Here is a 26,223-nt window from a genome sequence, read left to right as displayed (position 1 = left end):
GTGCCTTCATTGTTACAATCTTCTATTCGATGTGCCGGTAAACGACATATGCTCCATCGAACTATGATAAACAATGAATCACCCTTTTCCACCTTTGCTTAGAACCAATTAGTGTGCCGGTAAACCACACACGCTCCACTAACTTCTTAGCAAGGGTGCAAAGTGCAATTTCATGGGATTGCATCAATTCACTTTTCCTAAAGTAACTAAGATTAGGAATTTTATAAAATAGCTTAGTTACTTTATATATATTCATTATACTTATTAATGAGGAGATAGAGTTTCCCTATCCTACCCGTTCGGCTAACGACCCTCCACCGGTCAAGCAAGCGGTGGGTGTGAGTGTACACCCATTAAGCGCCATTTTATAGGCAGCAACCTTATACCCACCTTATAGACTGACTTCATGAATGAGGCCTACTAACGGTAAGACTAGCATTTTAATTTTACTTATATATTTATTAAGCTTTTAATAATATATTAGTATAGGGTTGACTTTTAAATTTGTAAAACTCTAGGGGTTGAAATTTAAATTCTTCAAAATTAAACTATAAATCACAAAATTCAAATTTCAAAAACTTCGGGATAGAAATTGAACTTTTCAAACAATAGGGATCAAATAACAAATAATTCAAATTAGACAATTAATTTCATAATTATCTATATTTGACCTAATCCAATTTTAGTCATTAGATAATTACCAAATAATCTTAAATAGTCCAATATTTATCATATAAATAATCAATATTTAAAAGATTTGAAATTATCTATATTTAAGTCAAGGATAATCATTAAATTAAGTTAAAATTTGGATTTTTACATAACAAAACGATTTAGGTATCAATCCAAGACAAAACAGCAACAAAATCTCGAATTATCCTCTGTCTAACGCTCGGACTCGCCGAGTCAAGCTTTGGACTCGTCGAGTAGGGCCAACTCGCCGAGTCCAAACACTGACTCGCCGAGTTGGGTTGACAGAGGGCAAGAAAAACGATTTTCAGCAAGCAAAACAGTTAAGCATCATATTCAATTGAAACCAATCATGACTCTGATACCACTGATGGGTTTAGGACATAAGAACTTTACCTATGTGCACATACAACCCTATAGCTTGGATCTAGGTTTCACTAATTGAACATGCAACATATCCATGACTTTCATGGCTAGATCTAATGTAAACTAACAATTAAAACTATGAAAACAGATCTAGAATGATACCTTGAGTTACTTGCTTGAAAACCTTCTTCTTCTTGGAGCTTAGAGTCACAAATGTCACTCCTCTAATGGCTTACAAACACCAACTAGCAAGAAGATGATTTGAGACATATGAGGAAGAGGGAAATCGGCTCTAGGGTTACTCCATCACAAGGGTGTCGATTTCCTCAACCCTCTGGGTCTATTTATACTGTGAGCTCCTAGGTTCACCCTAAAACCCTAATTGGATAACTTAGCCTCAAAGCAATCCAAATCCTTTCCTAGATAAGGCCTTGAAGATTTCTAGGTGATCCATAACCCTAAAATCGTCCAACCCTATATCCATAAGGGTTATCAGCTCAAAATACAACTTTCACACATTTGACAGTTTATACCCCTTTATTCAATTAATCTCTTTAAGACACCAAATTAATTCCTAATTAATTTATCACTTATATTAATCAAATAATATTATTATTCTTTTAACATTTGTGATTAAATAAAAGAGTATTGTTTATAAGTAAAGTTACTGTCTTATGTTAATTGTTTAGCTATTGTTCACTTTGCATGTTTTGACTTCCAGAATAATTGAGTTTATTAAGAATAATCGAGTTCTCCAAACTCAAAGAACTTCTAGGACAATAACCAAAAGGGACCAAAATTTCTTCTCAAACCCATATCTATAAATTAATATGAATAAAGGATGACATTTTATGACTTACAAAGTGAATACAAGGTATAGAATATCTAAAAGGTTGCAACTTCAGCTAGGGGTTTAAACCCCAACCGCTACTACGTAACAGTACATATGTGACTGTGCCATTATTGTTGGACATTTTTATAGAAAAAAATATACCACATGGACCATTTTTGAAATTTTGTTTAGATTAATTTATTTAAAATTATATATATGAGTATAATTTATATATTATTTTTAACAAATTATACGATTAAATTGATATTAAAAATAAGTTAAAATAGATACTAATATTGAATAGATTACCATGTTACAGAATTACAAGATTATTTAAAAACCATAGTAAAACATTAATTAAAAATTACAATACAAATAAAACACTAATTTACAACATTAATTAAATATGTTATAAAGGTCATATCTTACTGAATCCTCATTGAAAATTTGGACAATTTCTTTTATTATGACCGGGTTGTTGGCATAGTCCACATTTGTGTGGTTCATCAAGATGATAAATATCCGTATTGTTATGAATTTGATTTGCACACCTCGAGGCTCAATGAAAATAAATGTTTGGAGTTATCTTCTTGAATCTTTCAATATGGCTCTAACCAATAATCAACAGGATATAGCGGAGCAAAAACATATGTATACTATCACTTATGCGTCACCTTAGTGTACAAAATACTTACAATACAAAAAGAATATTTACAATACAAAGAGGGACATCCCCTCTATAACGGCAAACTATAATACAATGAGAACATGAGAATCTTTCCATTTTCCAAAGACCACATGTGCATGCTCTCTGAAAATTATAAACAGTTTGCATATTTTCTCGACTGGCATTTATACGTAACTTCGAGACAATTATGTAGACATCTTCACCGTAGTCGAACTCGATTATATTGTGGTTATGTGCATAAGTTTCTCATTTAACAAAGAAACGCAACATACACGATGATAGAATTTTACATTTCCGTAAAATTACTTATGATATGTCGGATAGATAACCTACAAAATTAGACATTTGGGACACAATCATACCAAAAAAATTTGCACTTACAAATATATTTAACTCACAAACATCATCCATTTGAGACAATACCTTAATTTCAGACATTTCAGACTACACATTTTAGACATTTGCGACTAAAAATTTACGATAGTTACGACTAAACGATAACTAAAAAGAGGCCCTTGTCAATGTTATGATATATTGTTTAATCCATTTTGTAGTTATGTGCTTAAGTCGTATGATAATATTGTTTTTAATTAATTTTGTAATTTCGTGACATTATAATATATTCTATATTGATACCAATTTGAAAGTATTTGTAAGATGTATTGAATGATATAACTTAAAAATGTTTCATAAATTGGAATCATAAATTTTTGGAATAAACTAGTTTATATATAAGATATAAAAGAAACAAAAACTTAACTATTCAATAACGTAAGATGTAAACATCAAAGATAAAAATTGAAGGATTATTATTGTAACATATAAAATGATTTTAGTAGTAAATCCTTATGATTAAAAAATAAAATTAAAGTTGGAGGATGATAGTTTAAATATGTATGAATTAGAAATTAGAAATGAAAATATATGATCTTGTTTCCCATAAACTCCTAAAAAATTGTAAAAGTGGTGGCCCAATTGAAACCAAGATATTTCTACAACATATGAACCTATTTCTACCCACCTTTTAAAAACAAACCTACATTTAAAAAAAATATTAAAATTAGAAAATTAAAAAAAAATAAAATAAAATAAAACTCGATTTATGAAAACACAAAAAGTTGACGACATTTATAATAGCCAATAGGTTGGGTAGATGTCCGTAAGTACATTAAAATGTTAATGGTCCCAAAATATAGTCATTAATTCCCATGAGGAACTTTACGAGACCTTCCTCGGATGTATACTACTAGCAAGTTCCTGTTTGTACGTGGCCCTAAATATATAGATACATATTTATGTAACAATTTATGTAATTTCCCAAGAGATTACAAATGGTGCCTCGATAAATAGGCCTTACAAAAGCAAATCACCACGTCGGATTACATGTAATTTCTGGTTGATAAGGACGATTTTTCCACGTAGCACTTTTCATTAATTAATATCTGTTTATAAGCATCATCATCCCATATTTCAGTAGTGGGAGTTGTTAACATCTCAACAAGTATAAATAGGCATGTTGGTATGTCTCATTTAGCAAACTAATTAAGCTGTATTTGAGCTTGTTCGCTAGCTACTAGCTATTTCATATTAATTATGGCTTTCACATGGAAAGTTATGTCTGTTTTGAATATAGTTATAATTGTTGTATTGGTATCTAAGAAAATCGCTGTGGTTGCAAGGCATCCACAATGGTCGAATGAAAAAATATATAATGTCCAGACAAGTGAAGATCTTGTAACAGACTTGCCTGGTCAGCCTAATGTAGAATTCCAACACTATGCTGGATATGTGACTGTAAATGAGAACAATGGCAGGGCTCTATTTTACTGGTTTTATGAAGCTTGGACTCTACCAGATGAGAAGCCTTTAGTGTTATGGCTTAATGGAGGTATGAAAATTATCATCTTTCTTGTATATATAATGGAATTCCATAAACATCTCGTTTATTTTATTTTATTATTTTTTTTTATCTCTAAAAACATCATTATTAACAATGCAGTGACCGATAAACGTGTTGGGATAGTTTCTGTTGTTCGGTATTTCGTATATACTTCTTCCGTCCCAATATTATTGTCCACAGACAAAAGACAAACAAATTAAAAAAAATTAATTATCACTAATTTTATATAATAAAATGATAGTTTTGTCATTGCTTTTGCATTTAATATTTCATTAAATGCTTAGTTGTTTAAGTACTAATGAAAGATGTTTTGATAAAAATATTATTTATTTTTATAAATAGACTATTATTTTAGGATAAAAAAAAAAAAAAAAAAAAGATGTACTATAATTTTGGGACGAAAAGAATATATGTTAGATGCTGTTTTGTTTTAATTTTAATTCAAGAAATCAAACAAACTATACATTTTTATTAAGTAAAATAAATGTAAAGTTAACTAGGTGCTTAAACCTCACGTGTTGCTTATATATAATTAGTGGGGTTGCGTGGACATCAACGTTTTTATCTTATACTATAATTCACCCACCTAGCTAGCACACGATTAATTGGTTTTGAGCATAATCCATGTCTCATTGACTACTATCCATTATGGTGACAAGTAATTACTATGTGTTTCAGGTCCTGGGTGTTCTTCCGTGGGTTATGGGGCTACACAAGAGATTGGACCATTCATAGTGAGCACAGATGGAAAAGGTCTTCGGTTAAATCCATACTCATGGAATAGAGGTATATATAGCTAGTCGACGACTTATCTCCTCAATACTAGCTACATGCACATATACGTAGATTAATTTGATTTCTTATTTTGAGGACAAACATCAACTCTATTAAAATTTTGGATTCGCGTATAAAATTAATATACATTTCATATATATATAACCAACTTGATATATTCATTGAATGCAAATTAGGTATTCCATCTCATTTAATTCATACATACTTATAAAGCTAGCATTTTTTTTGAATCTCATGCATTTGAAACCCCCATTTTTTTTATCTTTTCACCACATTAATTTGAAACTCCTATGAGTTTTCAATTTCTTTATAATAATAATTATACTTTGGTAATTAGGTTAAATAAATATCAAATCTAAAGTGTATTCATATATAAACTAAATTTCAATATTAAAATAATATTTTTAATTCTAATTTAATAGTTTTAATATATTATTGAATGCAAACCATTATCATTTTAAAGGTATAATTTTTGAACAATTTGTATAAAATACTTAAATTATTAATTAAAATATAACATTATAGACTCAACTTAAATATAAATTTTATTTAACTTAAACAACCCAAAGATTATTTTATAAATAACTAAAAGCTATAAATTGTAGTGTCTTTCTAATAATGATTCTAAGTTGGTTAATAAGGTTAAATAAATATCAAACCTAAAGTATAATCATAAATAGACTAAATTTCAATTTAAAATAATATCTTTACTTCTATTTATAAAGTTATGTCTTTAAATTTTAACATATTATACTTAATTTATTAGATTTAAAATGTTATTGCATGTAAACCATTATCAGTTTAAAGCTATAATTTTTGAACAGTTTTGACAAAATACTTAAATAGTTAATTTAAATATAACATTACAGTGTCAACTTAAATATAAATTTCAGTTCCACTAAAAAAACCAAATAATATTTTGTAAATAGTTAAAAGTGATAAATTATAGTGATAAATGCAAAAACTAAATTGTAATATCAGTTTAACTAAAATATTTCATAAATATATTTATATAATCGTTAAAATTTTTCAAATAAGTAGTTTAAAGTAAATTATAATAACAATAGTTTAAAAAATAATGTTTGATGTTTTAAATAATTATAATGATAGAAATTATAACATTAAGCAAACATATTTTAAAAAACTAGTTAAAAATAAAAACTATAAATAATATTAAACCATATATAATATTTAATTTTATTGATGTGTAACTCGCGACTAGAAGTTATTCAAACGATTGAGATTATGATGTTATAATAGATTTATATATTATCATATAATTCAAAATAATCAATATATTATATCAAATTAATATACGAATTATTATATCAAATTTAACAACAACGTTAATGTTATATTTTAAAAAATATATATTTGTAAAGATATCAACCATATAGGTGTTTCTGTATATTACAATGTCAACTCAAATATAAATTTCAGTTCCATTTAAAAAACTAAAGAATATTTTATAAATAGTTAAAAGTGATAAATTGTAGTGATAAAAGCAAAAACTAAATTATAATTTCAATTTAACTAAAATATTTCTTAAATATATTTTTATAATCGTTAAAAGTTTCCAAATAACTAGCTTAAAATAGCTTAGAATAACAATAGTTAAAAACAACTTTATATAAATGATTATATTGTTAGCTTTAAAATAAAAAAAAACAGTGTTTGATGTTTTAAATAATTATAATGATAGAAATTAAAACATTAAGTAAATAAATTTTAAAAAATTAATTAACAATATAAACAACTATAAATAACATCAAATCGTATATTATATTTAATTTTATTCATGTGTAACTCGTGGTCAGAAGTTATTCAAACGATTGAGATTAAGAAGTTATTATAAATGTATATATTATCATATAATTCAAAATAATCAATATATTATATCAATTTAGTATATACAAATTATTATATAGGTGTTTCTGCGCAACGCGCGGACATTCGTCTGGTATTTAATTAAACAACTACGTACACTGATATACTCTTGGCTAGTTGTATCCTTCTATATTTATAAAATATATTTGATTTGAGACATCAATCGATTTGTTAAATGGTAATGCAGAAGCAAATATGTTGTTTCTCGAATCTCCTGTTGGTGTTGGATTTTCGTACTCCAACACAACTAGCGATTATGATAACCTTGGAGATGACCTCACTGGTAAGTCATATGATAAATAATTACAACACACATATATACATGTAGAAATAGAACATTAATTCTCCACTAAAAAATATCGTGGAATGTTATATGATCAGCAAACGATGCGTATGCGTTCCTACATAATTGGTTCCTCAAGTTTCCTTCATATAGAAATAGAACATTCTATATTGCTGGAGAGAGCTATGCAGGTAAACATTAGAGATGTTTCATGTAAAACCTTATGTGCATTTGGTTGTAGAAAATTTTCCAGTTTTCTAGAATTTTTTTTTCAAGAAAACAGAAATTTTGAAAACGCATTTAGTTAGTTCAGTTTTTCAAAATTTTCTAAGAAAATGAAAATTTTCAGTTTTTCAAATTGTATGTAACTTAGAAAAGTGATTTTTACAGTTTTCCAAAGTTTTTCAAATTTCTAAGATGGAAATGAAAACTCTCCCGGTTTCAACCAAACGCGTTTTCTAAAATTTCATTGAAAATTGAAAATTGGAAATGAAAGTTCAACTCTATTTTCTCAAAACATTTTCTTAGAAAACGAAAACAATTTTCCACAACCAAACGCACCCTTAGTTTTTATTTATTTGGAAGCTCTCACATGTCGTTAATCTAGTTTATTTTATATGTTTAGGAAAATATGTTCCAGAATTGGCAGGTCTTATTCAAGATAAAAACAACGACCCATCAATGTTTATAAATCTGAAAGGCATATTGGTATTCTCATTGTAGATACTTGAATACATAGTGCATCGATCATTCTTCTCTTGTTATAACAATGAGCTAATCAATTATCTATATTGATTCACATACAGCTAGGTAACCCTGAAACAAACGATGCTGAAGACTGGAAAGGGATGATAGACTATGCTTGGAGCCATGCTGTGGTATCAGATGAAACTCACAAAACCATAAGAGAATCTTGTGACTTCAACAATAACAATACCTGGAGCAATGATGATTGTAGCCAAGGTGTGGATGAAGTTTTCAGACAATATAAAGAGATAGACATGTATAGCCTCTATACATCGGTCTGTATTCCCAATTCCGCATACAAAGAAAATAAAGGCATGCAATATGTGTTCAAGAAAAGTTCATCTATGATGGTAGGTGATTAGTAAGTAATTATCAGTCTCATTTGTCTAAGTAGTTGAAAAACATGCGCCTTTATGAAGATCCAAAGAACTAATTTTTTTATGTTACTGACTAGGATATATATTAAGTGGATATATACATCAATAGCATCAACATATTAGTTCAAAATATGTGACGTAATATTAGACATCGCACTAAGTCATTTGTTTTTGGAAAGAACAACATGTACAAAATAAAACATTAATATTTATCATATATATTCTTTTAGATGCCACGCATAATGGGAGGCTATGATCCTTGCCTTGATGACTACGCCAAAAGTTATTACAATAGACTTGAAGTTCAAAAAGCTCTGCATGTTGGGGATGGTCATCAACTCAAGAACTGGAGCATTTGCAAGTAATGAAATTATTTTTTTCTTTCGAGATTAATTAGTTACGTACATAGAATTATAATAATGTGATAATAATAATACTAACTTTACAACAATTATGGTTGCAGTATGGATATATTTGATGGCTGGGCACAAACCAAAGCATCTGTTATTCCGATATACAAAAAATTAATTGCTGCAAAACTTAGAATATGGGTCTACAGGTATTTATAGCACCAACATATACAAAAAAATGTGGAAACTTTTTTTTTTTTTATTATCGTTGTTTATTTTATTATTGCGTTTTGGTGCAATAGTGGAGATACCGATGGAAGAGTCCCTGTGTTGTCGACAAGATATAGTTTAAGCTCTCTAGGACTGCCTATTATTCGAGCATGGAGGCCTTGGTATCATCAGAAGCAGGTAATTAACTTTGTTATTTTGTTTCCTTAAATCTAAATAAATCAATAAAAAAAAATCGAAATCGGGTTTACTAGTGGTGCTTGTTGTTTTCTCTAATTCCAAATAATTTAATCCCTAACATTCAACAATAATATTTGTTAATACCCAAAGAAGATAACGTAACTTCACTTTTCATTGTTTAATACAAGTAATGACCATTTATCAACTTCCTACAACTTTCCAATCAAACGGGGTGTAATTTCTTAAATTTAATATATATATATATATATATATATATATATATATATATATATATATATATATATATATATATATATATATATATATATATATATATATAGGCCTGACGTACCAAATATGTTAGTCGTCATTGGGTTAGTAAAACCCTTTGAACTTGATCCTTATAGAAAAAAGGACAATATTTTCTGTAGACCATATGAAGTGCTATATTTAAGTGTGTGGAGGATCATCTCTTTTTCTAATTATATATTCAATATTTAATCAAGATATCATGTCAACCACATGTTACGGTTTTGTGTTCATCGTTACATTAATGCATATCTATGGTATGTTTTTCCATAGATTCATTTGTTTTAGCAATTTTCCATCATTTCTTATCTGCATTTAAATTTATCCTAAAAAAAACCACAAGTGCACCCGACCAAATGAGAATGAGAAATTAATAAACATAAATCTTTCTTTTGGGCATACAGGTTGCTGGTTGGCTTCAAGAATATAGAGGGCTTAGTTTCGCTACATTTAGAGGAGCTGGTCATGCAGTGCCCATTTTTAAACCAAGTGAATCGCTAGCATTCTTCGCTTCCTTTCTCCTCGGGGAGTCTCCATCATCCCAACGATAACTGTGTCATCCATGCCTGAAGTATTCTCACCGATCATATCACAATGAACTTAATTATCTCTAGAGAACAACTAGTACTACTAACCTCGTTAAGCATCCCCTACTTTTTTCTGATGGTCTTCTTTTGGAACAAGAGATCTTTTGTTGTGTGACTTCTCCCTAAAAATGTTCAATAAAATAAATGAAAATTCTGGCTGCCTATTATTACAAGATATAGTTTCTTCTTAGTTGATGACAATAACACTCCCATATATCTCCACACATAGATACACATTTAAAAGAAAATGCTCATAGTGCTCCGATGTAATGTGAAAAGTGTGCAACTCGTGTACAAAGTGGCTCCAAGAACGACCTTATGTAAATTTTATATTATTTGAACCCACATACCCATCTACATGACAAGAGTATATCATTTTCTCTTAAATTAAGTCGATTTATGCTCGGTATCTCTACAGATGTATGTAGGCCATGCTCAGGAAAAGAATAAACTACAAGAAAAAAAAGGAAATTAGCGGCGAAAAAAGTCGTTGGTAAGGCTCTGTCGCTATTGCTTAAAATGACATTAGTAAAGATATTTGTCGCCGCTAATATTCGTGTCGCAGATAATACCATCTGTCACCGCTAAAAACCTTGTCACCGGTAATTCCGTCTGCTGCCTGGTAATAGTGTCGCACGTAATATTATTTTTCGTTTTTTTTAAATCAACATTTTTGGGTGCAAAAAAACTGATATGTAATGGCATTAAATGAATATATATATATATATATATATATATATATATATATATATATATATATATATATATATATATATATATATATATATATATATATATATATAATGACATTCAATTAGCTACCAAATAGTGTTATAATTTCATACACATACCAAAATAAACAACAATAGTGTTATAACTCCAGCAAGTGCCAAAGTGTCACAACAAGTCTACCATGCAAAACATGAACTAACTATCCGACGAACCATTATCTCCGTACTCCTCATTTCCTCCTTGATCTTTCCTCGATTGAAAAAAATACATAAAGTTCCTCCTTACACGTCAGGTTGTTGAGCAATTCCCGAAGATTTTCCAACTACATAATAAATAATAACATATATTCTCTTATAAGTTAAACTATGAATCATAAACAAAAACTACGAAAATACAATGTTATTTCTTGCACTTAAATACAAGAAATGCCAAAAGTACATTACTATTTCTTGCACTTTGGACATAAACACAATTACCAAATCAACATTCATTTAATGATGCCAAAGTACATCGCAATTTTTAAACTATGGACAAAAAACCAAAGTACATTGTTATTTCTTGCACATGGAACATAAACACAATTACCAAATCAACATGCAGTTATTGATGTCAAACTACAATTCTATTTATAAAATATGAAAAAAAAAAACAAAAGTATATTGCTATTTATTGCACTTGGAACATAAAGACAATTACAAACACAATTACCAAATCAAAATGCATTTATTGATGCCAAAGTACATTGCTATTTTTAAACTAAGGACAAAAAATAAAAGTACATTGTTATTTCTTGCACTTGGAACATAAGCATAATTACAAACACTGGTCAAGGTGACCTAGTAGTGTCTTGGATATGGTCTTTAATCAAGTTTTGATGCCACACATAGAGATTACGTCATAAATCCTCATTTTGACCTAATATGGGTTCAAGACATGCATTGGACATGTAGGTCTAAAAAGCACCAACCTTTGGGATAGTTTTTGTGTTAGAATCAGTTCTGGAAAGCATGGATTTTGGACTTTAAGGATCAAGTGCGTATTGGTTAAGCCCTTGCATTTTTAAGCTTTATGGATTTGGTGTTGGATCTTTTTGGGTAGTCCCAATGGATAAAGTTGGAAACTTTATCCTTATGGATCACATTTCGGACTAGATTGATAACATTGTCATTTGATTATAATAAAGAGAAAGTAGAAGGGTTCTCAATGGAAAGCATAAAGAATACAAAGAATAAAGCGACATATAATTACTAGCTAGGCAAAACCCTAATGGGTTAAAGACTAAAGGGCCCATAAACAAGTGGGCTAATAATATATAGGCTAATATCCCCCCTCAAACTCACGATGTTACATCAATAAGAATTGATAGCTTGTCACATAAGAACCCAAACCGAGAAGCCGATAGAGCTTCGTAAAAATATATGCAAGCTGTAAGGTTGATGAAACAAACAAAAGCAATATGGTCCTGAGTTGCATGCGATGACGGGTAAAATGACAATTAATTTCAATGTGCTTCGTCCGCTCGTGAAAAACAGAATTCTTTTGCAATATGTATCGCACTTTTGTTATCACAATACAAGGGGGTAGGTGTAGAAATATAAACTCCAATATCCACAAGCATCCACCGTAACCAGATAATCTCACATGTAGTTACAGCCATATCACGATATTCAGCCTTCGTGGAAGATCTAGAGACAATGTCCTATTTCTTGCTCTTCCATGAAATGAGAGACTCTCCAAGAAATACGAAAAATTCAGTGATGGACTTACGATCATGGCCATCACCATCCCAATCAGCATCACTATAGGCACGTAACTCAAAAGAAGACGTCCAGGAAAACATGAGAGTCTGAAACTGAGTACCAAGAAGATATCTTAGAATACGGAGAACAGCTCCCCAATTAACAGAGGTAGGGGCAACAACAAACTTACTGACAACATGAATATGATAAGCAATATCTGGACGAGTAACTGTGAGATAGACCAAACTTCCCACAATAGTGCGATAAAGGTTCAAATCGGACAAAGGAACACCATCAGTAGGAGAGTATCATGCATTGGTTTCAAGAGGAGTATCAACAGTCCGATTGTCAGATAGGTCCGCCCGTTTAAACAAGTCAAATATATATTTACTCTGAAAAAGAAGATACCCTTTCTTAGACCAAGCTACCTCAATACCCAAGAAATAACGCAGCAAGCCCAGATCCTTCATAGCAAATCGATGAGCTAGATCATGCTTCAAAGACTCAACACCACTATGGTCATCACCCGTAATAATCATGTCATCCAGATATAAGGACAGAAGAATCCGTCCTGCACTCGAGCATCTAACAAACAAAGCAGAATCATGATGACTCTGGACAAATCCAAGAGAGGTAATCATTGTGGAGAATTTCTCAAACCAAGCACGAGGGGCTTGTTTGAGACCATACAAAGATTTGTGAAGCCGACAAACCTCACCTGAACAGTGTTGAATTCCTGGGGGTGGAGTCATATAAATCTCTTCATGGAGGTAACCATTCAAAAAATCATTCTCGAAATCCATTTCTTCCATTATCGAATAGATGCAACTGCAATCATAGTACGGACTGTCGTCATCTTTGCAACTGGGGCATATTTCTCATCGTACTCAAAATCATACGGTTGGGAATACCCTTTTGCTACAAGTTTGGCCTTGTTCCGCTCAACCGACCCATCAACTTTTGTTTTTATCTTGTACACCCAACGACAACGTATCGTATGTTTCCCAAGAGGAAGGGAAACCAAATCCCATGTATGAATCTGATAAAGAGCAGTGAGTTCCTCAGCCATAACATTTTTCCAAAGAGGATATAAAACAACTTCTATATATGATTTAGGTTCTGACAGATGATGGATACTCATTATAAATGAAGAAAATGGTCCTGAATATGTAGAGTAAGGAAAATCTAGAAGCTTGGTGGACTTGGCAGGATGAGTAGATTTCCTAAGGGGTGGTGGTCGAGGTGAATCCTCAATTTCAACAATCGGAGGAGTAGGCTCTAGAACATGGGGAGTCGAGGAACTCTCTTAACAAGTAGGTGTGTCATGAGTTGAAGAATCAGGTGGCGTAGATGCATCTCGAGCCTCTACATCTTCATTAAAAGGATCAATATGTAGAAGATCGGACTTCGTTACATTGTGGGTTGTAGCATGAATTGAGTAGAAATGAATATGTTCCAAAAAAGTGACATGCCCTAACTTCTGACTCACAGGATCATAGCAACGGTACCCTTTCTGTACAATACCATACCCCTAAAAATACACAAATAGCAGATTTCGACCCCAACTTGTTCCTCTCAGCATGAGGATGAAGAACAAAACAAGTACATCCAAAAACTCGTAAGGAAGAGTAATCTGGCAGATGGCCATATTGAAGGGTTTTGAGCATTCGAACACTCCTAAGGTTTTCATGCAACCCTAAATACCTTATATCCATGTTTTCACTATTATACATACAAACTTGAAGTTTCCAAGGTATTACCCTAACTAGCATACAAAACGTTGATACATAGTGAATAAAACAAGTTAGGAAACATACCTTTTTGTATGGCTTGTTGGTTGGAGCTTTAAGACCTTAGCACCAATAATGTGAATGCCTTAAGTGGAATCACAAATTGCCACCAACACTTTGGAAACTTGGAACAGAAGTATATTGCTCACAAAAATCAGCCACTCCTTGTCAATACACTAGGGTGCCTTTTTCTTGAACCAAAGGGCTTCTTATATAGTGTGCACATTAGGGTTACACCATGTAATTCATGACTTTCCACATTCCTCATGATCCATAGGTTTTAACCTCCATGGAGCATCCATGGGTCACCATATAGGTTAAGCCCAAGATAAGGTATCATGGATCAGTAGCCCACATTATAAGAATGAATAATTTACACAATCAATCGCTATATATTTAATTCGTCTCTTTTGACCAAAAAATTAATTCCAAATTAATTATTGATCAATACCAATAAAATAATGTGATTTCATATTAATATATTATAACTAATAATATATTAATAAATCATACATATCCTCTTCTTAAAGTCCAAATTGTTCCGGTGAAGTGCAACCCAAATGGACCATGCTAAATCGGCTCAAGTACATACCAAATATAGTTATGGACTTAGACACCTTATCCAACACATATAGTTTCACAAAAGGAGACATTACTGAATTCAATGAAGTAGGGATATGATTAATCACATACAAAACAATTAGGACTGCTTCTCCCCAAAAGATACTAGGGACCTGTGCAGACAGGAGCACTGAGCTGGCAGTTTGAACAATATGACGATGTTTTCATTCTGCCACACCGTTTTGATGAGGCGTATCAATACACAAGGACTGGTGTATAGTACCATCAGAAGCGAGTAACTGAGTAAAATCATTTAGGTATATTCACCCATAAGTCACACCTGAAGCACTTAATCACAACCAAATGTTGAGTTTTAAAAAGAGCTCTAAAATTACTATAAATATCAAAGAAATCAGATCTACGTTTCAAAAGATAAACCCATGTATATCGAGTATAATCATCTATAAAAGATACATAATAGGTTGACGCACCCTTTGTGGATACTGGTGCAAGACCCCATACATCAGAATGAATAATGTCAAAAGGAGCAGTAGAAAAAGACATATTTTTATTGAAAGGTAAAGCAGAGAATTTTTCTAGTTTACAACTACTACAATCAGAAATATCACAAGTGTCTAAATGACCCAAAAAACAACTAGATGCTAAAAAAAACTCAAATATGATACAAACACATGTCCCAAACAAGAATGCCAAAGATAAAACTCAGACGACAAATGAATCAAACGGAAAGAGGATAAATCAATGTTGGAGGCAGCAAAAACAAATACTTTGAGAACCTCCAAGATATACAGTTCCCCCACCCTATGGCCAATCCCAATCACCTTCTGGGTGTCTTGATCCTATATAACACAGACAGAATCAGAAAAGAACACTTAGTTACTAGACTTAGGCCCTGTTTGATTTGGATCTAATTGGGTCAGATCACACAAAATTGTATGGCACGGTCAGTTCCATATGTTTGATATGCTTCAGCTTTGCATCTGACTGGGTCAACAATGTCTGACTCAGTCATAACAAAAAAACTTGCTGACTGATTCTAATTGAAATCCATTCCACCATTCCCGTGAACCAGCACCACCCTCATCCTCCTTCACAACCATCAATTTAATCCCTGGAAAGGGAATAAGAAACACGAACATAGGAAACAAATGAGATGGTCTAGTGGAGGACTAAAAAAAGAAACACGAAAGGGGAAGGAAGGGTGGAGCAGATTGGGCACACAACAGGTGGGGGTGGTTCTGTGGTCTTCGATCGAAACAAGAAGGAAGGAAATTGAAGGTAATGATGGTGGAGCTTCCTCTGGTGATGGCAGATTTGTCGAGGAAGGAAATTCCACCGTCACACCATCGCTTCAACTATGCGTTTGTCGCTACACCTTCATGTCTTGACAACACCGACACTTTACATCTCCGACGTTACATTGCCTCTCTAACATTACTTTGCTTCTCTTGGTTGGACCGATTTCAAGATTTCTTGTCTCTTTACCTAGTCAACCGAAGGGCTCCAAAAATTGGAGATAAATTGATGCCTCTTTTCTCTTTAATGATTCCTCGGGCTTTGAAAGGGAAAAAAGCCAAACACAGGCACTTGTTCTTTTTTTGGGATTATACACCTAAAAATAATCTCATAACTACCATGAATTTATTTTTAAATTGTTATAATTTCGTGTACTAATAATATATAAATCAAAGATACTTATCTTTAGTAATCGTATATTTATATGTTGTTTAATAGATTAATAACACATTGTTGATTATTATAATTATTAATGATTTTATTATTATTATTATTATTATTATTATTATTATTATTATTATTTTTATCCATCACCGTATAAAGTATTAGGGTAAAATGGTCATTTTACATCAATCAGCACATTCAGTCAGATATATTACTCAGATAGACCTTTCTCAGTCAACACTTTCTCAATCAGTAATTATCAAACGAGGCCTTACATAACTGACTGACTGAGGCAAGATTCAAAGCGAGTTTGGAAATGTAATAAACATCAGGGAGAGTGATATAAGAAATAGAGACAAACCCAATACCCTCAACTAGCATAGATGTATCCCTTGTAGACTTAACATAAATAAATGACACTTGCGAGAAAGAAGTAAATGATGACAAATGAGGGGTCATATGATGGGTTGCACCGGAATCTAAAATCCACAAAGATGAGGGAATACCTGATGTACCAGATAAAGTAGGACCAGAGTGAGACATAGATGCATTCATAGTAGTGGGATTAAAGGCCAAATATTGTCTGAAACTCTCAAACACCTTGGGATCCAATGCAGATGGTGGCATGTTTCGAACAGAATCTGTATCAACTGGTGGTATAGCAGCAGCAGCAAACTGTGGAGGACGAGGGGTCCATGGAGGAGTACCATAGGAACGTGGCTGAAACTTCTGTTGACCAGACTTATTCTGTTTTCTTGATGGAGGTTGACCATATTCACCCTTGTTGACTAACAATGGACACTGAGCTTTCCATTGATTTTTCTGTTTGTCGAATGCACACTCATCATAAGTAACCCTTAAAGTTTGTCGAGACTCATTAGAGGAAACAACAAGCACAACAGGCGCGGGAGTAGAAATAGAGGTTGCTTTAAACCCTTTATCCGCATGATACTTGATATGAGTCTCTTCTGCAGTTAACTCATGGACAATAGAATCAACTGAGAGAAGAGGAGAGCGATGAAGAATTATTCCACATACCTTCAAAATCAGAACGCAAGGCCATCAAGAACTCGACCAAGCGTTGTTCTTCCCTTTTGCAATGTAAGGCTCAAAATTTTTTAACTCTTTAGATTCAGTAAGAGCCAATTGACCCAATAGATCAGACATAGCAACATAAAAAATCTTGAATACTCTGGTGATTTTGTTAAAGGGCACGAATATCATATTCTAACTAGTATTGTTGAGTAAAGTTGGACTGAGTATACAATCTCTCCAAGTGATTCCAACCTTCCTTAGTTGTGTCATATTTAGCCAACTACATACCAATGGACAAAGTAACAGAGTTATTAATCCATGTAATTGTTGGATTAATGTCTAAGTCCATAACTATATTTGGTATGTACTTGACCCGACCCGGCATGGTCCATTTGGGTTGCACTTCACCGGCACAATTTATATGGATAGTCTTTTGAGAATAGTATATTTATGATTTATATTAATATATTATAAGTTCTAATATATTAATATGCAATCATATTATTTAATTAGTATTGTTCAATAATTAATTAAGTGATCAATAGGAACTAATTAAATATGGACTCTTATATATATATATATATAAATATATATATATATATATATGTATATATATATATATATATATATATATATATATATATATATATATATATATATATATATATATATATATATATATATGGAATGGGCCAAGTTTATTTAGGTTGGGAAAAGCTTTCATGGATAGTCCATGGAGTTTTTAACCCATGGATCCAATGAAATGAAAGGTCATGGGTATTAGGGTTACATGGATGTAACCATAATTCTCCATACTATATAAAGAGGCCTTTGGCACAGGAAATGGCACTAGTGTTTGAGGACATATAGGCCGATTTTAGTGTGCATACATATTCTCTCAAGTTCTTCCAAGGTGTTTTGGTGATTTGTGATTCCACTTGAGGCTTCCACAGTATTGGGGCTAAGCTCTTAAAGCTTGAAGACATCAAGCTACATCAAAAGGTATGTCATCTAACTAGAACTTTTTAGTATATGTGCTTCATAATATGCTAGTTAGGATGAAACGTTGGAATATTTAATATTTGCATGTATAATAGAGAAAACATAGATCCAAGGTTTACAGGGTTGCATCTACACCATAGGAGTGTTAGAATGCTCAAAACCCAACAGTGGTATGAGAGCCTAGGGTTGTTTTCTTGTTATACTTGCTTAAACTGCTGAAAAATCAAAGATTTGTGTTGTCTGGGCAGGGGAATCGACAAGTCCATGAAGGGACTCGACGGGTCCAAGTGCAAACTCATCCAACTCGCCGAGTTGGTTCATGCACTCGACGAGTTGGACCGCCTGACAGCATATCTTCGAGTTTTTAAGAAGGAATTGGTCTAGAAGCATTACCTTAAGCTGTTTTGGATTTCTAATACCTATTTTTAAAGTGGTAATGATTATAGTAAACCAATTTCAAGGTTAAAATCAAAATTTCAAGTTTTATTTATGTTGATGTAATTCTTGAAATTGTATATATGGATTATTCATGCTTATGAGTTTTGGTAGATCATAGGAATTATTTACAAAAGTGTTTTTTAGTTAATTCTTGATCTAAATGTATTTTAATGGAGTCCATAATTTGTCCTCAAGTTATGGATTTCGAAAAGTTTTTATTGTGTTACCTTGTTTTATGAGTTATTTTAGATTACTGAAAAAAATATGTGTTAGTTGTTTTTAATCCAAATTAATCTAAAAGTTGTTTATAAAATGTGTTTTTGTAACTTTTCCTCAAGTTATATGAAAAGTCACATTTATGAATCTTAAAACTCATAAAAATGCCTTAGGTTATAAAAAATGAAGAGTCTTTTTCTTATAAATAGTTTTTATGGCTCCATAACTTGTCCTCAAGTTATGGATGTCCAAGAGTCTCTTCATTAAAAGTTTTAAAGCATTAATTAAACTCATAAGTTATGAGAAAATCCAAGAGCTTTGAATAGTTTCAAAACTTGCCCTCAAGTTTTGGAAATTGTAAAGCTTTCCCATAAATACTTTAGTTCCAAGCTTAGCCCTTAGAATTTTAGAAGTTAAAATTCAACCCTTAGACTTTATAATATTATAAGTTAATAATATATATATATATATATATATATATATATATATATATATATATATATATATATATATATATATATATATGTATAAGAGCAAGTCAGTCTTACCTTTAGGCCTCATTCACGAAGCCGGTCTATAAGGGGGTATAAGGTTACTGCCTATAAAATGGCAGTTTAATGGGTGTCGACTCTTACCCACCACTTCCTTGACCGGTGGAGGGTCTTTATCCGAACGGGTATGACAAGGACTATAATTCTCCTTTCATTAAAAGTAATAATGATAAATACTAAGTAACTAAACATTTATAAATTTCCAATCTTAGTTACTTTAGGAAACTGTGAATAAGGTGCTAATCCATGAAATTACACTTTGTACTTTGTTTAAGTCGGTTGGTGGAGCGTGTGTGTTTAACCGGCACACTAACTCGTATTTAACAAGGTAGGCAAAGGGTAACTTAATGTTTATCATAGTATCGATGGAGCGTGTGTGGTTAATCGACACATCGATTGAGGGGTAAACACTTAAGGGTACCAAGTAATTTGCATGGTTACTTCACACCTTGTTTTGTGATCCTCGGCATCCCAGTCACAAAACTTGAAGGGCACACTCGAGATTGAAACATGCCATTGAATAGTTCAATAAATCTCAAAAGATCTAGGAGTTTTAAATCCAAGTAAAACCTAATTTGTCACACCCCAAAACCAAGAACGGCGGAAACGTTCTGGGGCGGAGGACGTCATGTATAGTATCACAACACAGTAAATGTAAATAAGCAAACAACATCATCCATTGCATTAAATATATAATTTTAATACAAGTGTGTTCTGTACAGTTATAGACACCAAAAATAATGTAACACAAAATAATATGAGATGAGTCTTGAATGCACTCCATCTTCTCAAAAGCTGGCCTCGGTACCTGTCTACTGATGACCTGAGAATACAAGTTATTTTGAAAGAGTTTATCAGCATTAAGCTGGTGAGTTCATAAGTATTTTAGTGTCAATGTTTGTTGTCAAAAACGTTTGAACCTGTCTCAATGTATAAGTTTGTAAAAATGTAAGTAAATGTTTGAAAGTGTTTGTAAAAGTTTGAATCTCTCAGAAAATCCTATATTTTCTATAAAAGTAACCTTCTACCAAGGCTTAACTGTTTTGTATACTCATTTGTTGTAAAAGTGTGTGATTACCCAAGTATAACTATCATTTGATAAAATATAGTTTGTACATTAATGCTTAAGTGAGATTATCACTAAAATATGTAATGGGTAAATCATTGTAGTACTGTAGCTTTGTATAATAAGAACTACTGCTGTACTAATTACTACTACCTTAAACCGGATTTATATTAAGGTATAATGTGATAATTTGCACCATGCTATCGACTGGTAACAACGACATAATGAATGGTCGTAATAACAAAATGACGTTTGGCACCCGCAGACCTGCAGGTCCGGCTGTAGCTAGCAGCAAGGTGTAGGATAGTCAATCCAGTATAGATCTATACGCAAACTCACGCTCTCCCTCCAAGAGAATTCTGGCTACAACTCGGGTCATGACATTTAAGGCATGCTCCGACACAGTGGATGACAATTGTTAACGTATTCATGTATATGTAATGTTTCTCGTTCTAGTATAGTGGTATATGTTCATGTTTCTAGTATAACTGTATATGTACTTGTTTCTAGTATAACTGTATATGTACTTGTTTCTAGTATATCTGTATATGTACTTGTTTCTAGTATAGCTGTATATGTACTTGTTTCTAGTATAACTGTATATGTACTTGTTTCTAGTATATCTGTATATCTACTTGTTTCTAGTATAGCTGTATATGTACTTGTGTTACCCCGATGGTAACTAACTATTGATGTGCTGATAAGTATGAATATGGAAGTACTTTTATGTCTATACATGTATATATGATATATAAGTAATATGGAAACGACCTTCGGATGGTCACCCGAAATCCCACCAGACCACATCCAAATCGAGAAAAAGGAAATAGGGAGGATGGCCTTCCTAAGCCCTTTAAACATTATTTATATATCTATACATATATGGGCATGCAATTGAATATATAAAAGCATAAATAAGTTTTCATAAGACATTTGAAGCATAAATATAATTTCAAGGGAAGATCGACTTGATGTCGATCTATAAAACAATTTGAAGGCATAAGTTGATAAAACAGTTTAAGCATAAGAAGCATTTGTTTGAATCACAGTCTATAAATAAGTTTGGATAGTAAAAGAGTTTGTAAAACATTTCAATGTAAAGTAGTTTGATAAACAGTTTGAACAGTGGTAAAAATCGTTGTTTTCCTAGTTATTAATCACATGTGATTAAATGCAATCACATGTGATTGAAGCAATAACTATAAGTATTTGACTTGTATTCCCCCCCCCCCCATAAAGTATTTAAAACATTTAAAATCATTTCAAAGGTTGATTCAAGGGGTATGAACTCACTTGTGGTGAGTCGTTTGAATTGCAGTGTCGGATACCGTGCTAGGTGGCAAACAGAGACTTGTTTACACGCACGAGCCTAGTTATCATATAATAAGCATATATATAACTAATTAGACAAATAATAACTTAATAAATAAGTTAAGACACTTAGGAACATGTAAACACTTTTTATAAGTGTTTAAGGTCCAAATGGTTGCATCTAAGTTGCTACGGGACAAGGCAAAAGGGTTTGAAACATCAAATGGCCTTGCATAAGAGTTCACCACCCAACAAACCCCACCCTTTGGAGTTTACGGCCGTAAACTCATGGGTTTATGGCCGTGAACTCCTCACATGGTGGTTTTGGGTGTTTTAAAGTGTTATCTTGATCCTAGTACACTCCTAGCTTTGTTGGAATAACACATGAAGTAGTTTAAGGCCCTAGAGTGTTCCATAAGGGAGTTTACGTCCTAAAGTCCATTCACCCTTGAGTTTACGGCCGTAAACTCCTATGGGATGATGGCTTTTAATTGTTTTGAGGCACTTACACATCAAGGAGGGCTTCCATGATTTTATCTAAGGCTAATGGGGACAAGAGGCACACTTTTGTGCCTTCACTTGGAGTTTACGGCCCAAGATATGTTCCTTGGCCATAAACTCCTTTTAAGGAGTGATTATGATGTGTTTTGTTCTCCATTCAAGTCCCATGAGTTCAAGGTAAATTGTCTTAAGGCCTATGGTGTGTTTGGAATGCTTTTTACACTAGAAAAAGGGGTTTACGGCCCAAGAGGGGTTCTTAGCCGTAAACTCCTATAAACTTGTGATTTTGATGGGTTTTGATGTCCTAAATAAGCACAAGTATTTGAGGGTAAAGTCCTTAGGCTTAAGGGGGTGGTTTTGGGCACTAAATGCCCTTGAAAAGGGGTTTACGGCCCAAGGAAGTTCCTTGGCCGTAAACTCCAATAACTTGTGTTTCTTGGTTGCTTTTTAGTCCCTAATGATTATACACTAACCCCTAAACAAGTTGTCTAACAAGGAATCGGGACTAGGAAGCCTTTAGGCTCCGTTTTGGAGTTTACTCCCCAAGAACGTTCTTGGGTGGTAAACTCCCGGATCTTGTAATCTAAACATGTTATTGATGTTAATAAGCATCTAACAAGTATTGAAACACATTTAGTAAAGTAGACTCACAATATGGGATGAAAACCCGAAGATCCGTCAGAGAGAATATGGCTTTTCTATATTTGGAATTGTGAATAATGAATTAATTTAATTCAGAAAACTATTTATAGTCCTGGAATATTTTGGCAGAAAATATTTTTATTCCTGATTTTGGACTGTAACATTTTGAAACTTGAAATGCCCAATTTTCACAAAACCAGGAGCATCCACTCTCCTGATATCTCCTAAAACATAAACCCTAATGTACATAGACTTGTTCGGAAAAGTATGAAAATCATTGGCTTCTATTGAATAGATGATGTTCGTACAAATGGAAATTTCGGGTTGTCACATCATCCCCCTGTTAGAGGGAATTTCGTCCCGAAATTAGAATTTAAGCAAATAAGAGTTACAAACAATTAAGCGAAAAGGTGAGCGTATTTCAACTTCATCTGATCCTCGCGTTCCCAAGTTAATTCCGGTCCTCGCTTGGCGTTCCAGCGAACCTGCACGATAGGGATACGACTTTGTTTCGTCTGCTTGACCTCACGGTCCATGATCTCTACCGGTTCTTCCACGAAGTTGAGGCTCTCGTTGATCTCGATCTCGTCGAGTGGGATTACAAGAGTCTCGTCGGACAGACACTTTTTCAAGTTAGATACGTGGAATGTAGAATGTACGTTACGAAGTGTGTCGGGTAGTTCGAGTTTGTAAGCTACGGGGCCGACTCTGGCAAGAATCTCGAAAGGCCCTATGTACCTCGGATTAACCTTTCCACGCTTGCCGAAGCGTATCAAGCCCTTCCAGGGTGAGACCTTGAGAAGGACTCGGTCTCCCACCTGAAATTCCAAAGGTTTTCTTCGTTTATCGGCGTAGCTCTTCTGTCGGTCTCTAGAGGCTTTCAATCGTTCACGGATCTGAACGATTTTCTCTGTCGTTTCCCAAATGATTTCCGGACCGGTGAGAGTACTGTCGGAAGCTTGCCCCCTTGCTAATTGGGTATCACCCACCTCAGCCCAGCACAGAGGGGATCTGCACTTGCGGCCGTAGAGAGCTTCGAATGGAGCAGCCTTGATGCTCGTGTGATAACTGTTATTATAGGAAAATTCGACAAGGGGTAAATGAGTATCCCATGCCTTTCCAAAATCAATCACACAGGCTCGCAACATATCTTCCAGTGTTTGGATGGTCCTCTCACTCTGTCCGTCGGTGTGTGGATGGTAGGCTATGCTCATATCCAGCCTTGTCCCTAGGGAATGTTGTAGTGATTGCCAAAATCTAGAGGTGAACCTACTATCTCTATCGGAGATAATGGAAATAGGTACACCATGTAGTCGTACGATTTCCCTAATGTATGTCCTCGTAAGTTTCTCCATCTTGTCGGTTTCTTTGATAGGCAGGAAGTGTGCAGACTTGGTCAATCTATCAACGATGACCCATATGGTGTCAAGTCTACCCGTTGTCTTGGGCAACTTGGTTATGAAATCCATAGTGATCCGCTCCCACTTCCACTCTGGAATCTCTGGTTGTTGCAGTAAACCAGAGGGCTTCTGGTACTCTACCTTAACCTTTGCGCAAGTAAGGCATTTACTCACGAAGGTAGCAATCTCTGCTTTCATATTAGGCCACCAGTATAGCTTTTTAAGATCCAGATACATCTTATCTGAACCTGGGTGGACGGAATACCGAGTGTTGTGCGCCTCGGTCATGACCAAGTCTCGGAAACCACCGTGTTTCGGTGTCCAGATCCGGTTCATGAAATATAAAGCTCCGTCACCCTTGGCTTCAAAGTTCTTGTCCATTCCCCTAAGGGATTCACTCAACACCTTTTCAGGTTTCATGGCCTCAAGTTGAGCCGCCTGAATTTGCTTAGTCAGGTGTGAATGGATGGTTATCGATAATGACTTGACCTTGCGACCAGAATATTCCTTCCGACTTAGGGCGTCTGCTACTACGTTGGCTTTACCCGGATGATAACGAATATCGCATTCATAGTCACTGAGTAGCTCAACCCACCGTCGTTGTCTCATGTTGAGCTCCTTCTGATCGAAAATATGTTGTAAACTCTTGTGGTCGGTAAAGATAGTGCTCTTCGTTCCATACAAGTAATGTCTCCAGATCTTCAGAGCAAACACTACTGCTCCTAGTTCAAGATCGTGGGTCGTGTAGTTAACCTCGTGTGTCTTCAACTGTCTCGAGGCGTAGGCGATGACCTTACCTCGCTGCATCAGAACACATCCGAGTCCTTGATTGGATGCATCGCAATAGACTACGAAGTCTTCTATCCCTTCTGGAAGGGATAATATTGGTGCGGTGCACAAGGCTCGTTTGAGCGTTTGGAATGCTCTTTCTTGTTTCTCTTCCCAGTCAAAGGCCACACCTTTCTGGGTCAGGGTCGTAAGAGGCTTCGCTATTCGGGAGAAGTTCTGAATGAACCTGCGGTAGTAGCCAGCGAGACCTAGAAATTAACGAATTTCTGTAGGCGTCTTTGGTGCTGACCAGTTCTCAATGGCTTTTATTTTGGATGGGTCCACGTGGATTCCCTCTTCGCTTACCACGTGTCCTAAGAATTCGACTCTTCGGATCCAAAATTCACATTTCGAGAACTTCGCATAAAGTTTCTTTCTTCGTAATGTCTCTAGAACTTGTCGCAAGTGATCACCATGCTCTTTCTTACTTCTGGAGTAGATCAGGATGTCGTCAATGAAAACAATGATGAACTGATCCAAGTAAGGTCGAC

The 26,223-nt window shown here is 33.6% G+C and overlaps 1 protein-coding gene across 1 annotated transcript; it reads left to right on the top strand.

The window, feature by feature from the left end:
* Positions 1 to 4,131: 4,131 nt before the first annotated feature.
* Positions 4,132 to 10,386, top strand: LOC111901010 (serine carboxypeptidase-like 31). The gene is made up of 10 exons (XM_023896875.3): positions 4,132 to 4,464; positions 5,155 to 5,262; positions 7,346 to 7,441; positions 7,540 to 7,632; positions 8,067 to 8,149; positions 8,248 to 8,538; positions 8,796 to 8,926; positions 9,029 to 9,124; positions 9,218 to 9,323; positions 10,037 to 10,386. The coding sequence occupies exons 1-10, from the start codon at positions 4,170 to 4,172 to the stop codon at positions 10,181 to 10,183; spliced, it is 1,446 nt and encodes a 481-aa protein (XP_023752643.1). The 5' UTR covers positions 4,132 to 4,169; the 3' UTR covers positions 10,184 to 10,386.
* Positions 10,387 to 26,223: the final 15,837 nt, after the last annotated feature.

The sequence above is a fragment of the Lactuca sativa genome, chromosome 1 (genome assembly GCF_002870075.4).
Source record: "Lactuca sativa cultivar Salinas chromosome 1, Lsat_Salinas_v11, whole genome shotgun sequence".
Taxonomy (NCBI): Eukaryota; Viridiplantae; Streptophyta; class Magnoliopsida; order Asterales; family Asteraceae; genus Lactuca; species Lactuca sativa.
Note: the sequence above shows the minus strand (reverse complement) of the source record. Positions and strands in the feature narration are given on the sequence as shown.

Coding starts and splice junctions, on each gene's coding strand:
- LOC111901010 (XM_023896875.3), top strand. CDS start 4,170: ATGGCTTTCACATGGAAAGTTATGTCTGTTTTGAATATAGTTATAATT. Junction 8,150..8,247: donor TAAATCTGAAAGGCATATTG/GTATTCTCATTG, acceptor ATTCACATACAG/CTAGGTAACCCTGAAACAAA. Junction 9,125..9,217: donor CTTAGAATATGGGTCTACAG/GTATTTATAGCA, acceptor TTGGTGCAATAG/TGGAGATACCGATGGAAGAG.